At 37.9% G+C, this 14,829-nt stretch overlaps 2 protein-coding genes across 4 annotated transcripts in view; both read left to right on the plus strand.

The window, feature by feature from the left end:
- Positions 1 to 1,557: 1,557 nt before the first annotated feature.
- Positions 1,558 to 4,367, plus strand: LOC137794874 (high mobility group protein B2-like). The gene is made up of 5 exons (XM_068591977.1): positions 1,558 to 1,703; positions 2,498 to 2,657; positions 3,046 to 3,200; positions 3,368 to 3,542; positions 3,669 to 4,367. Exons 2-5 carry the CDS (start codon positions 2,511 to 2,513, stop codon positions 3,846 to 3,848), a joined length of 657 nt encoding a protein of 218 aa, XP_068448078.1. The 5' UTR covers positions 1,558 to 1,703; positions 2,498 to 2,510; the 3' UTR covers positions 3,849 to 4,367.
- Positions 4,368 to 6,133: 1,766 nt separating this feature from the next.
- The window catches only part of wdr17 (WD repeat domain 17), a 43,822-nt gene continuing 35,126 nt past the window's right edge, over positions 6,134 to 14,829 (plus strand). For all 3 annotated transcript variants that reach the window (XR_011078360.1, XM_068592125.1, XM_068592126.1), the window contains exons 1-12: positions 6,134 to 6,254; positions 8,399 to 8,527; positions 8,851 to 9,034; positions 9,617 to 9,847; positions 10,046 to 10,156; positions 10,418 to 10,558; positions 12,125 to 12,247; positions 12,599 to 12,786; positions 12,885 to 13,053; positions 13,907 to 13,998; positions 14,245 to 14,327; positions 14,428 to 14,514. Coding sequence is in view for 2 of the 3 variants with exons in the window: in XM_068592125.1 (XP_068448226.1) it covers positions 8,405 to 8,527; positions 8,851 to 9,034; positions 9,617 to 9,847; positions 10,046 to 10,156; positions 10,418 to 10,558; positions 12,125 to 12,247; positions 12,599 to 12,786; positions 12,885 to 13,053; positions 13,907 to 13,998; positions 14,245 to 14,327; positions 14,428 to 14,514 (1,532 nt within the window). In the remaining variant the exon portion in view is untranslated. The remainder of the gene's footprint in view (positions 6,255 to 8,398; positions 8,528 to 8,850; positions 9,035 to 9,616; positions 9,848 to 10,045; positions 10,157 to 10,417; positions 10,559 to 12,124; positions 12,248 to 12,598; positions 12,787 to 12,884; positions 13,054 to 13,906; positions 13,999 to 14,244; positions 14,328 to 14,427; positions 14,515 to 14,829) is intronic.

Below are 14,829 nucleotides of genomic sequence, written 5' to 3' on the forward strand. Positions count from 1 at the left end.
TCTCATTGTTCAATTTCAAACATGCTGAAATATATACGTTTTCCCTCTAACAATGTATAATATCCTTTTTTGTTGTTATGGTTTGTATATGAAGACTATAATCTGATCATACAAATATGTATACAATAGTATTAAACACCACAACTCAGTAGGACAGACAAGTGTTGACTTGATAGTGTTTTAAAATTGTAACCTGACAAAATAGTTGATCTAAAAGATGATAATCAAAAACATAACTCAGACGTCCCACTGAAGAGCTCATCCAGTTTAACCGTTATATCACAGCTTCTATAATTGAAGTCATTCAAAGAATGAGAACTGAGGCTGCAGTACAACACCACTATAAAATACGTCAGTTTGATCAGTTTACAGCACTTTTCAGTCAATCCGTTGATGGTGGCAATGTAACGTTGGTAGTTTGCCAGCAGGTTTAACAGATTCAACATCACAACGTCTAAACATTTCCAAGTTATGGCAGCGGTTACTTTAAATTTTGCCGCCGCAAGGAATTGTGGGGCGAAATGATGTAGTTTCTGTTTGTGTAGGCGGGTCCTGTATTTCTAAAGGAGCTAATAAAGTGAGCATTAACACTGTTAAATTCGACAGCTCTGCCTCCGCAAAATCGACCCACTGCGTTCACGCGTCCATATAATAAATTACTTTCATAATTCATCTTGATAGCTTGTGATATATTATATTATATTTGATGTTAAATTGGTGGCTAATAAGTCTCATGTTGTGCAATCAATGTATAAGTCTAAAAACAGTGTGTGTCGTTGCTTCTATCGCTTAGCAAAACGAGCATTATTGTGTTTGACGGGTCAGACAAAAAAAACAAAGATAGAATATAATACTAGATACACGCAGAATTCCACATAAAAAAAATATTTACAAACACATAAATAAATCCGAACTATGTCTGAAAACTACAAGTATCCTACGGATATAATCTAACAAGATGCAACCGATCCATAACTTCCTGTTTATTCGTCGAAGGCAGCTGAAATGTTCGCAGGGATTTTTTTCTACGCCCCTAATGCTGCCAACAGCGCATCTGTTCTGCTCTCATCCACTTTCCAAGCGAAGGACAGCTCATCTCAATCAAGCCTTTGTATTCATATTTAATGTGTTGCTGGTGTCTGTTACTCATTGAAACGTGCCTGTCCTCCACTTAATAACATGTTGCTTTGCTGGCTCCATAAATTGTGTAACTAATTTGAGCTGGTTAAAAAATAAATGAGCAGGGTTTTTTTTTGTTCTTGTCCTAACAAGGGTTTGACCAGTCTCTTCATATAGCTTATTCAATGAAACGAAATATAAACGGTTCTATCGTTGCTTTATTGCTGTCAGTCTCATCTAAAAAAGAAACGTTCAAACATACAAACTCCCGACAACACATGAACAGATTTTGACTCAAAGCAGACAAAGGACTTTTCGCGCTGTATGTTTAAAAGCCCAGTTAACCCAATCAGCGTACAAACAAAGCAGACAAACTTGATCGCACTTCAGGCAACCAATCACAGTGGTGTTTATTTCTCAAGGCCTACATTCAAATGTAAATTTTAAATTGGGCCAATCCGCTGATGGCGGGGAGGAGTTGTGGAAGTACTTTGAGTTAAGTTTGTTCGCCCTGGCAGACGGCGACAAAACAGTCGGGCTTTTGTCCTCGTTCAGTCGCTTACATCTTGTCTAGCTGAAAACAGGTAAGGCAGTCAATGTGATTGCATTTTTGTCGAAATGGTATTGTTATTGAAAGTCTCCAGTGGTTTCGATGGTAGTATGTCCGTGCATTATTAACAACTAAAGCCCATTGGCGAAATAAGTTGCCAGTATGTTATCATCGCGTTAGTTAACATGAATTCCTGCTTCCTCAAATGTCTCCAAACTGGTAGTTGTGTTAGTTTTGCTTAATTTATATATTCTAAATGATTACGTTGTTGTTGTTGTTGTCTATCGGTCCTGTGACAGGCAGTGTAACTTAAATGGTGGTCTACTGCTGTGTCCGTAACATGCAGTTCAAACGCCATTTGGTTTGGTAGCTTAGCCTGCTCAACACGATGGTAGCCCCAAATTTGAGGTAAAGTTGGACTCAGCGCTAGTCATTTAGTCTAAACCCACTCGAGTGGTTTTAAAGTGGAATAACCTTTTTTAGTCGTTTAATAACCATAGCTGTTAACTTAATATGGTGGTTTCATACGCTTTTGGCGCAGTTAAATTTAGGCGGGAAGATACAAAATGGAGTCGCGTCTTTTTGTCCCAGAGAAACATAAATCCGATTAAAGCCTTAAAACAACCGTGGGCGTCTGCTTGCGCTAACTAAACGTCACTTACAACCCGCGAAGTTGTTACATATTTTTTAGTGTTTACGCTTATGCGTTTTTTTGGCGTATATAAGCTACAAACTAGATTATTATTGATTAGGTTAGGTCTACTGTAACTTCTGACATAATAGAGAGCCTGACCTCACGCATGTTTTTCTTTTTTGCATGTGCTTTAGATCTGTCGCAGCCATGACAAAGGACCCAAATAAGCCAAGAGGAAAGACCTCCTCATATGCTTTCTTTGTTTCGACCTGCCGTGAAGAGCACAAAAAAAAACACCCAGGGACCAGTGTAGGCTTCGCTGAGTTTTCCAAGAAATGCTCTGAGAGATGGAAGGTAAGATGGCTTTCTTTTTTTTTGTAATGTACGATTTTACAAACCATATATTTTGCCTGAATGTCCTTTTTATTAAATGATGAAATGTGAAATTATCAACAATGTAAAGGTTTTGTTTTTTTTGTATATTGAACCTACATAACCATAAATTTAATTTGACAGCTGATGGTGTGATTTATTTAGTGTAATGTGGGCTTCTGTGAGTCTATTTGCTTGTCCCTGCATAGCCTTTGAACATGAATAGTATGGTAAACCCCACAATGAAGATGTTAAGTTCTGCATACTCTCAAGACATAATGTCTATGGAGACAGTTTTTTGTAGAAATACCTCTGGAGATGCATTAAGTCAGAATTTGGGGTGTTGCTGAATTTGTTTTCTGTTTTGTAGACTATGTCAGCCAAGGAGAAGGTTAAGTTCGAGGATTTGGCTAAGAACGACAAGGTCCGTTATGAGCGAGAGATGAAAACGTACACCCCCCCTAAAGGTTCTGAAGTCAAAGGCAGGAAGACGAAGAAGGACCCCAACGCACCCAAAAGGCCACCGTAAGTCTTAAACCGTAGCCTCACTGCCCCATCTCTGGTTTAAAGACATTATAGACTACAGACGAGTTGTAGTATAATATCCAATTACATGTAGCTTCTACTTACTTTCATGTACAGGAACGTAGTCTGGTGCTTTCTGACCTAAATTGATTCCCCTTTCTCCCCAGTTCCGCTTTCTTTGTGTTCTGCTCTGATCACCGTCCCAGAATCAAGGAGGAGAATCCTGGTATTACTATTGGTGACATTGCCAAGAAGCTTGGAGAGTTTTGGTCTACACAGACACCAAAAGACAAGGTTCCTTATGAGGCCAGGGCTGCCAAACTGAAGGAAAAATATCTGAAGGTATCAACGCATTGCCCATTATTTTTGCTTGGACTAACGGTCAAGCAACTTCAAGTTAAAGGAAATCTGACAATTTATATTTTTGCAAATGAAACCCATGACCAAATGTTTTTTTTTCTTTTTCAGGATGTTTCTGCATACAAAGCCAAAAGTGGCTTGGGTAAGAGTGATGCTGGCAAGAAGAGTGGCCCAGGCAGGCCCGCTGCCAAGAAGGCAGAACCAGTTGACGACGATGACGACGAGGAAGACGAGGAAGAGGATGACGACGAGGAAGAGGATGACGACGAGGACGACGATGACGACTAAATGATTTATGTTAACGGATGTGAATTTTTGCAATGCATTGTTCAGATCAAATTTTGTGTGGATTATTCAAACAGTGTAGCCTGCTGTCCCTGTTGGTCTGCCTCTAGGATACCAGACCTGTATTCCTTTTCACATTCAGGGATTTAGTTTTTATTTTGTAACTTAGTCCCATACATTTGTTTTTACGGTTTTTCTGCTGAACTCGTTTGTTACATCTAAGATCCTCATTGCTATCTTAACGATCAGCTAGAAAGGAATTTCCTGTGAAAATACAATGGACTAAAACTTGTGAACAAGTGGTGGACAGCAGCAAATCGGTAAAGTTAAAAAAAAAAGTGTATTGTTTCTGGAAGCACTGCTTATGTTTTCTGTTTAGTGGTGCGGTTTCTTCACTGTCATTTTACTACCAAGAGTTATCTGTAGTTTGAGTTAAAATGTTTGAAGCCATTTTTAAAGTGGAACTTTGAAAACTTTCATGTAGAACCTTTTTTTTTTGTAATAAAATTTTGTATATTATAACCGTATGGACATTACAATTGCTACGTTTGTATTTTAATGTCTTCGAACAGAAAGTGGAGAGCTCTTTCATAAATTGTTTTTTGTTACCTCTTCTCTTATTTCGTGTTCCTTGGAATAGTTGAACAAAGTTCCAACCATTGTTCAGATGCACAAGAAATGTAGATGGACTTAAGATTGCAATTGGACTTTGGCTAAAGCTGAATCATTCCTCCAATCATATCCCTGTATATCAGGTTGAGCTATATGTTTTTTTTTAATGTGCATGTTGGTTAGGGGTGGGTAAAGATGCATTGGCACAAGCGTCAAATGAAAAAGAAAGGTGATTTAAAAAAAATATACTCAAGTTGGCCGTGTGTGGTCTAAGGTTGCTGTGCAGTAGGGATAAGGTTGTGCCTAATTTTTATTTTATTCAGCAAAACAAAAAGGAGAACTACTCAAATCAGCTTTTGAATACAACCAGGCCAACCATTTTTCCGGCTTTAGAAAACATGTACAAAAATTCAGTATTTCATTCAAAAGTATTGTAAACTGTTTCTCCACTCATATATTCATAGCTACCCTTGTTTACAACACATTTTAAAATATGACTCCCCAGTATATTTCGTACCACATCAGAATAATTTTCAGTAAAGATTTACTCATGGCAAGATATACAAACCAACTCCATTCTATTTTTGTTTATGCTTTCTCTACTTTATTGTTTGTTTACTATTACTCAAAGTATATTCTTAGAGAACAAAGCCCATGAACTATTTAATAATTTTCAGAACTACTGTTATTTTATTAGATATGTGTGGCTATGTGTCAGCAGAACCTTTAATGACAATGCCTAACACTTACTAGTCTCCTCTTTTTTTTTAGCCTAAAACATACAAAACCAGTATTTGTTTCAATAGATTTGTTGGAAACGTAGTACATTTACTCAAGTAAAAATAAACCAGGAAATGGACAAACTGAAATCATTTCCTGCTACATTTCTACTGAACTCTATTTCAGAGGCAAATCTATTTAAGAAAAAACAAGGATGAGCTGCTAAAATATCATTTGATGTCAAGAGAAATGAAATCTTCCTTGTATCAACAAATGTTATGCTGGAAAGGTTTGCGAACGTAGGCAAATTTACTTGGTAAAGAATACATTTGACAAATTCTTTCTCTAATCAAGACTTTGACACTTCTTTATAAATGTTTATTTAATGTTTATTAAAACCTAGTTCTGGCTGCAAAAAATAAGTGACAAAATTATAAATACCTGCTGGAAATTTCTTAGAAACCACTGGAAACTTTACGAAGTTGTTAAAATCATGAAAAATGCCGGATTTGAAACAGTTGAATGAATACAAAATTTGGCGTTTGCAAAAGATTTGTGAGGAGAAAATGTAGCAATGGCACGTGCGTTAACACTGAATTTAACTTTTGATCGCTTACAATGAGTATTGTGCTGCTAACAGTATACAGTCTGCTTTTACTTCGCAGCTTGATAATTTGAACGCAGGGCTATTTTTATGTCGTTGTATTACAGTAAAACATTAGCTATCAAATTCGCCACTTCTTCCACCCTTGCTTGGAACTGACCACTGAATTTCAACTGCAATTACAGAAAGCCATGAGAAATCTGGAAAATTCAGATCCAGGCACGCAAGGAAAAATAATCACACTAATATAATCATACATCATGTTTGACGGAGTCATGAGAGAAGACTGTACTTCTGGATTTGCGCAGAAAAATTCCTACTGACACTCCAGACAGCCAATAGCTGATCAAAGGGATTATTCCCACAAACCAATCATTGCGTGGGTACGACCTACATCAGGCGGAGAACAGCGAGCAGGGGGCATTTCAGAACCTGGAGCTGTCCATTGTGCACGAGCCAGCTGAGAACTGACGGTAAGAATAAAAACAGACAGCTAACACATTAGCTGCCTGCTAGCACCGTATTACAAATCAATAGCAACGGCACGCTAAACAGATATGAAATCTTGTTGAATGCACGTTTATTATCAACAATGTGTCCCTCAGTGCTATTCAGACCGACCATATCTGCGACACTCAAGTCCCTCAAAAACAGTCAGTTTCCATACGGATTAGTTTGTGGTGCTGAAACCTGTTGATTCCATCTAAATATATAGAAATAAACTGGAAAATAACTGCGCCTGTATGGCGAGTTGTGGCAGCATTAAAAAAAATGAAAATAGCTAGGTAGTAGCCTAAAAAGAGATTAGCATATGGTTTTAACGACGGTTGAGATTCAGCATTTATTTTTGGTGGTTGTTGAAACGAGGGATCTGTGATAATACGTGCCGTGTAAATGCCTTTCTGTTAGCCCACGCCAAGAAGGCAATTTGCATGTTTCAAATACATCTCAAGACCGGGTCATTTGAGCTAAAAAATAAAACTGAATTAATTAAATGTAGTAGAAACAGTAATCTATAGTGACATAGATGTGGAACACTATTTTCAACTTTTCAACTATATTTTCTTCAGTGTGTTACCATTGACACATATTTCATTTTAAAATGACCCAGACCATGAATATATGATGGATAATAATTACTCTCCATCCCAGCTAGACAGCACCCTTGCCTTATCTCAGCATATGTATAAGTTTAAAGGACAGCTCAGTTATTTTACAATATCAGCGTTTTGTTCCGTTTTGTTGGAAGCTGCATAGAGACTAGACTGTGTAATAAAACAACCCTGTTTTTTGTGGGCTGCCTATTATACAAAAATCGATATGCTATCTCAAATACAGGATCATTATATATCACCCACGGTTTCAGAACTACCTTTAGAAGGGTGCCCCATGAATTTCTCCCGAGCCAATCGTAGCAGACTGTTTTTTTATGAGGGGGCTCGTAGAAACCTAAAAACACAAGTATACACCTGAACATTTGCATGATAGGCAAGTTTAAACACTGCTATCCATGGTGCTGAACATATTGATGAATTTAATTCAAAGAAACATCTCGGATTCAACTTTTTGTACACAAAACATTGTCAAAAAATATACAAAATCTCTGTCTATGTTTAAAATCATTACACAATTAATTGTAACGTGTAGAGACTGAGGTGTGCATCATGAGAACATGAGACCAGTGTCAAATCAAATGATGATACTTCTTAAAAACGTCCTCAAGAGGAACGGCATTAACAATAGTGCACGTGTCATTAAGTTAAAACTTCTGTGTTAGATGCCATCAATCTGTTATCTGTTTGGTTTAGTTTAAAAATAACAGTGACTCATACAAAATTACTAATACAGAAACTACATTTTTACAGGATTCTTTTTCCGACTTGGTTTGTAGTTGTGCAGTTGCTATAATGAATACAATCCTACCATTTAGACATAGTGTACATTGCTGAGTCAGTAGTCAGGTCCTCACAGCAACAATAAGCAGCCTTCCTAGCCAATCACAACAAAGATTAATTAAATCCTTTCTTTCTCTTTAATCATCTTATCCTCTGTGGACCTGTGGATCTAGTACACTCAAGGCCATAAGCATTTGGACTTGGATACCGTTTTTTCTTATTTTCCTCTTAACACGACTTTACACAGATTTGAAATTAAATCTGTGTGAAGTTAAAGACGTATGTGAGTCAAGTAAGTGTGTCACAGTCCAAATTGTGTTACTCTGGTACTAATAGAACAGTACAATGGAATGAAATCCATTATTCATAACAAATAATAATTAGAGAGGTTTTGATTTACACCTGAGTAGTGTGGTTGGAGTTGCAATACAACACAATACAAAATATAAGTACAGATGATAGTCTTCCAGCTGACACTGATCTTTAGACTCGGTTTAACATACATTTTAGCTGTAATGTGTCCAGAGATACTGAAAATCTGATCAGCTATTGGTACGTTTTGTTTTGTTTGTCAAAGACGTTGGAGCCACTTAAAAACATTAAACAGAATTTAGAAATACATAGAGCATATAATTGAAAGATATGCAAAAGTTGAATCTGTATTTGTAAAAAATACGTAAATATAACATAATTAGCGTCTACAACTGTTTGTGTAACTCTAGGTGATAATGGCAAAGGTGAAGCAGGTGGGCTTGCTTGCAGCAGGCTGTCAGCCCTGGAATAAAGATGTGTGTGCTGCTAGTGGAGACCGCTTTGCCTACTGTGCTACTTTGGCTATATACATCTACCAGGTGAAGTACTTGTGTGTATTTGTGTTAATGAGAGTGGTGAATGATTCAAATCTAAAATGATATTATGCTAACATACCACTTAAACCTAACTTTCATCTTTTGACAGAGGGAATGTGAGTTTAATATAAGGTTGCACTAATACATCGGCAATAAACCATTATACATGCATCTTGGGTGCTGCAACACCCGTAAACCACAATTATACACAGTGCCATATATTCCTTTTTTTTTTTAAATCTTTTGTTTGAAGTTTCTTAAGAACCTTAGTGCATTACTTTCTTCCTCTTTAATTCCTTGTCATTCTCTCTGTCTTCTTCTTGTAGTTGGACCAGCAGTACAATGAATTTAAGTTGAGGTCCATCATGTCAGAGCACAAGAAGACCATAACAGCCATCAGCTGGTGTCCTGACAACCCTGATCTGTTTGCATCAGCCTCTGCTGATAATCTGCTGATTGTATGGAACGTAGCAGAACAGAAGACTGTAGCCAGACTGGACAATACCAAAGGTTGATAGGTTTTATTGGCTCACTAGAATGTTTCACCCTCAGCCTACCAACTTATTTGATATAAAGGCACTAACAACTGAGGTTTCAGGGGACCCTAAGAATAAACTAATGTAAGAAGCAAATTGTTATTAGTTATGTAATTAATGTCATCTGGAGAAAAATATATATTATATCTTTAGTTAAGTTCCAGTTAATGTTCTTATTGTGTAAAAGGAAAATAAACAGGGCACGTGTATGCTGCATCAATATCTGTCTGTGTCAAAATGACTGACAGAGGGCCTCTTCCTGGTTGTGCGTGATACTTTAAATTACCTATTTATTCTATTCCATCTATTGAATCTATATGGGCTGCAATTGGGTGCTTTTGAGTGGGGTCATGGACCCCAAAAAATATAAAGAACAAATTAAATCAGAAACAAATTGATTGGCAAAGTCAAATAGAATATAGCACCTGTGACATATGTTAAAATGTATAGTTCTGGGATCTGCGGGGACGCCAGTTGGTAAGATGAGGGTTAAGGTTAGAGTGAGGCAATGTCCTCTCCTGCATAAATTATCACTGCATCTCCTCTTCTTCACCAGGTGTTCCTGCATCAGTAAGTTGGTGCTGGAACTTTGTTGATGGAGTGGCGTTTGTGTCCCAACGTGGCCCGCTGTATACCTGGGTATATGGAGGTACAGACCCTGGGGTCACAGTGCATAAAGAAGCCCACTCCTTCCTATCTGATATCTGTCTCTTCAGATGGCATCCCACCAAGAAGGGCAAACTGGTGTTTGGCCACACTGACGGAAGTCTGTCTGTTTTTCAGCCAGGTATGTATGTTTTGATATAAACATGTTCACATCTATTTGTGGATTTATTTTAGGGGACCATTATCATCATCAATCGGGACTGCAATCATTTTGTCTTTTACAATGTCTAACGCTACTCTTGGTTTCAGGTTCCATAAACAGAGGGATGTTTCTGTAAACAAACACAGTTCATTATTCTGTTTGTCTTCTCTTGTTTAGGGACAAAAAGCCAAAAGCATGTGTTGCGTCCAGAGTCATTAGAAGGGACAGATGAAGAGGACCCAGTCAGTGCTCTAGAATGGGACCCTTTGTCAGCTGACTATTTACTAGGTATTAATATGAACAGTATCAACAGTAAATTGTTACCTGGAGGGATTTTAAAGAAGAAACATGATTTTCAAAGTTATTGCGTAGTTGTTTATCTGTGTTTTCTGAGCAATTCCAATGTAATACCATCAAATAACAAACTTCAGTTTTATTCATGTAACCCATTCAGTAACCTGACATTTACCAAGTCTCTGTGACTATAATTGCAATCACAGATGCTAAATGATGAAAACCTTGATTATGAGAACCTTTTCTCTATTACAGTGTCGAACCTCCATAATGGAATCAGGCTGGTGGACAGCGAGGCTTTGGCTTGTATCACATGCTTCTGCTTCCCCTCAGCTGCTGCATCAGTTCAGTGTTTGGCCTGGGTTCCCTCTGCACCAGGCATGTTCATCACTGGAGGTAAAGACTAGGCATTTACGTGTGGGATCTGTGTATAATCTGGTGTCCCTTCAGCCTTCATGTGTTCACCGCTACAGTTTCGACTTGCCTTTCAGCCAGCTGGTATGTGGTACCTGTTGTTGAGTTCCTCTGTCAATTGATGGATGCATATTAATGAATACATTTAGCTTCTTAAAACCACAGTGGTACCTTTTTTATGTAAATAAATGTAAGACGTTAAACATAGTTTATATTAACACAACCAATTTAATATGAGAAGGTAAATGTCAATGGCGGTCGGCCAATCGAGGGCCACATGGCATGGCCCCACCCTAGAGCCACAAAAAAAAGAAAGAAAAATATTTAGAAAATGATTTATTATTCAAATAATAATACATGATACAAATTATCAATATTTGCATTTCTGATCTATGGAATATACCCAGTAATATTTATAAAGTAGCATATCCGCGCAAATTATCTGCTTTTCTTGCTTGTCTTCTCTGCTCCTCTTTACGTCGTGCACATGGTGGGGCCAGATCTATTTGAACCAAAAAAGACGGGTCTAGTAAGCAGTTCAGCCAATCAATGATCAAATATAAAAATGATAAACATTAATGGATGGATAAATTATCCAATCAGCGACCTAAAAAAGACTTCCGGGAGGGCCAGCCCCAGGTTGGCCCCAGACTGCACGTCCCCGTCTCTCGCTTTCAAGACAAGACGGTGTGGCTAAGCTAGCTGCTGGATGCAGTCGTGCTAACGCCGTATTTTACTTTCCATGCTTTCTTTTTTTAAATCAACATGGACCAATCCAGCATGGACAGCTACGGGAGTAAGGGACGTGAAACACTTGTTGGAAAAATTAAGAAAACATGAGAACACCAAGAGGACACACATGGATAGCTCTGTCGAGCTACTAAGCTAACATATCAAGCTAAGTCAACATCACTACCCACGGACGCAGGACTGCGTTGAAGAAACACAATGAGGTGGATAAAAACAGGCACATTGTATCCTAAATAATTGTGTGAAGTTTTGTGAGCTTTTGAGCTGCCCTTGCGTGACGAGACTAACTCCTGAGTCCTGAAGGAGCAAGACAGCCAGGCACGTCCAGGATGACACAAAACGGGCTGTTTGACGGCATGCTGTCGGTTATTATATATGTAGCTAAGTAACCTGATTTGTGTACGGGTTTCAGGAACTGTTTGTCATTCAATCCAAAAGTTGTAATAACTGTTTTAAGGAAATTAGAGAGAGTGTGTGTGTGTGTGTGTGTGTGTGCGTGTGTGTGTGTGTGTTTGTGTGTGTGTGTCTGTGCGTGCGTGTGTGTGTATATACTAAATTGTATTAATAAAATGTCCTTATTATGTCAAAGTGTGGGAATAAATATTTAACTGCGAAGTAGTAATGCGTGATACCTTTTTTGCATTGAATCACACGCCGATGTTTTCTGAAATGTATTCAATAAAAGAGTTACACCAGCCGCCACTGGTAAACGTTTACAGACCAGTATTATATTCAACACATTTGCATTCATGAGAGAAACCTTTAAAATGAATTGAATTGTCTCTATCTGTCTGTCAGACTCCCAGGTTGGAGTATTGAGGGTATGGAATGTGTCTCGCTCCACTCCGTTGGACAGCTTTAAACTGAAAAAGACTGGATTTCATGCTTTGCATGTTTTAAATTCCCCACTTGCCAAGAAAGGTAGGTACATTTTGGACTAAAACCTTTTGAACTTACAAAAATAGTATGAATTGAAAAAAAATTACATTCTTACAAATGCAAGTTTTACATTAAATCACATGTTCAGATTTGTGTTCTCAACAAACAACTACCAAAGCAAAACAGATGAGACTGAAAAACTCTTTGTCTTTTTTTTTAGTAAACATTGTGTGGGAATAAAGTAGCCATTTAAAGACTTAGCAGTTGCACTTTCCTCTTTTATGGCTTTATTTGATTAGCTTAACAGAACTCTGTGCCTAAAATAAGGTTGACTGGTAAGAAATGTATGTATTATCTAAGATTTCTAGAAAAACACAGATATTTTCTTTACAGCTCAGAGTTCCAGTTCTCCCAGTAAAAGTCACCACACCAGTTCCACCAGTGAGGCTGTACCTCCCCCAACCCTGTCTCAGAACCGGTCATTCTCTCTACCGCCTGGCCATGCTGTGTGCTGTTTTATGGACGGAGGGGTGGGACTCTATGACATGGGGGCCAAGAAGTGGGACTTTCTACGGGACTTGGTATTCTATAATATCCTTTGTAAAGCCAACAGCCTACACATGACTGAATGAAGAAGCCTTTTACTGTGATTTTGACTTTGTTTTAATATTGTTTCCAGGGTCATGTAGAGACAATTTTTGACTGTAAATTTAAGCCAGATGACCACAACCTGCTGGCCACAGCTAGTTTTGATGGAACCATCAAAATCTGGGACACAGACACACTAACAGCTGTTTACACTTCCCCTGGCAATGAAGGAGTCGTCTATTCTCTGTCCTGGGCTCCAGGTATTTTAGCTTCGACACACACAAGCACATGCACGCATACAGTCAACACAAAAATCTATAGCCAGGTTTTCACCTGGAAGTCCCTGATAACTTTTGTCCACTGCTGTATAATATTTACGACTGCATGTTTGATGAATGAAATGCAGAGGAGGAAATTGAACTAAGAATGTCTGTGTCCACAGTAAATATTTTGAAACAATCAGGAAATAACTTTTTCTCTTATTCAAAGGTGCTGTTGTCCCTTCTATCGCTCGCTCTGCTTGTACATGCGATATCGATCTACATCTTTTTAAGAATACGTCGGAAAAAAACCTTCGTTAATGCGCTTTTATAAGCGCTATGATATGGAGTGAGTGAATGAGGAAATGAAACAATCTCTGTAAGAGGAAGGAGACAGCGAGAAATTCAGGGTTTGTTAAAGAGAACCTGCCAGCCAGCTGGTTCGATTCAGGAGTCAGTTACCATAGTAATAGACCCAGTGTTTAAGTTTCCTTTCTGAAACATATATCCCATGGTAAACCTGATTTCTGAAACAAGACCCACTTAACTAACTATTAAAGGCTCTGATGACTTAATTATAAACCCTGGTCCCTGTAGTTGAAAAGCAATACATTTCTCTTAAGATTCCTAATTCTGAGGGAAAGTTAAAAAGGGGTTTGTGCATGACACCTTTGCAACAATGAAGAACTAAGGACTTCACTGTAGGTGATACATAAACACAACCCAAACATCCTGGTCCACAAAATACAAGTACATTCACTATCAGGTCAGGTTTGTGGGTTGCAAAACACAATCAAGTGCATCATGTGTTGCTTATGTGAAAGTTGGTAACCTTTGTGTGTGTGTTTTGAAGGAGACCTGAACTGCATTGCAGGCGCAACATCTCGTAATGGAGCATTCATCTGGGACGTCAGGAAAGGAAAGATCATCACTCGCTTTAATGAGGTTACTTTGAATTTCAGCCCAAAATGACTTTACAAAACAAAAATGTGTATCATGTTTGAAAATCACCAGTTAATCACTCAGCTTAATAAGTTATAATATGTCTGTCGTCACCCCCTTTTTTCAGCTGAAAAAAAGCTATTACAATTTAAAAGGGAAAATTTATAGTGAAACATCTGACTCAAACTTATTCAAAAAATATGAATAGTATGATGTGTTTGCAGTGACGACCTCTTTGTTATCCTCCAGCATGGTAAGAACGGTATATTCTGTATATCATGGAGCCATAAAGATTCTAAGAGGATTGCTACCTGTAGTGGAGATGGATTCTGGTCAGTCCTCATTTTCCATGATAACTCAGTTCTAACAATAAAAAAGCACAATATTTGTTCTTTATAGACGCCTTACACATTTATTTTGTTTTGACTACAGTATCATCCGGACCATCGATGGTAAAATCCTCCATAAGTACAAACATCCTGCTGCTGTGTTTGGTTGTGACTGGAGCCAGAACAACAAGTAGGACTTGAATCCATCAGCCATCTTTCTCAGTGGGGTGGTGAAAATGCTTTGGAGAGTCAGACACTAGTCACTTACCTTTTATAAACCATGGCACCCATATATGGCTGTTTTTAGTATTTTTTGCAAATACAACATATAAATCACACGAAAATATATTGATGTTATATACCAAATTAAACACCAAAGCCTTTGCTACAAGAATCAGTCAGCCATTTAACAAAAACTCAAACAGAAAAAAAGATAATCATAAAAGTATAAAACAAAACAAAAACAAAACACAAAATCAGCCCAAAATCAGCATGTTTCCAGAAC

This window comes from Clinocottus analis, unplaced genomic scaffold (genome assembly GCF_023055335.1).
Source record: "Clinocottus analis isolate CAN_PGR_092001 unplaced genomic scaffold, fCliAna1.0.p SCAF_26, whole genome shotgun sequence".
NCBI classification, from domain to species: Eukaryota; Metazoa; Chordata; class Actinopteri; order Perciformes; family Cottidae; genus Clinocottus; species Clinocottus analis.

Bases quoted from the DNA above. Each gene is read 5' to 3' on its own strand.
- LOC137794874 (XM_068591977.1), top strand. From the start codon at position 2,511: ATGACAAAGGACCCAAATAAGCCAAGAGGAAAGACCTCCTCATATGCT. The intron at 3,201-3,367 runs GTAAGTCTTAAA...CTTTCTCCCCAG, and splicing joins AACGCACCCAAAAGGCCACC to TTCCGCTTTCTTTGTGTTCT. The intron at 3,543-3,668 runs GTATCAACGCAT...TTTCTTTTTCAG, and splicing joins TGAAGGAAAAATATCTGAAG to GATGTTTCTGCATACAAAGC.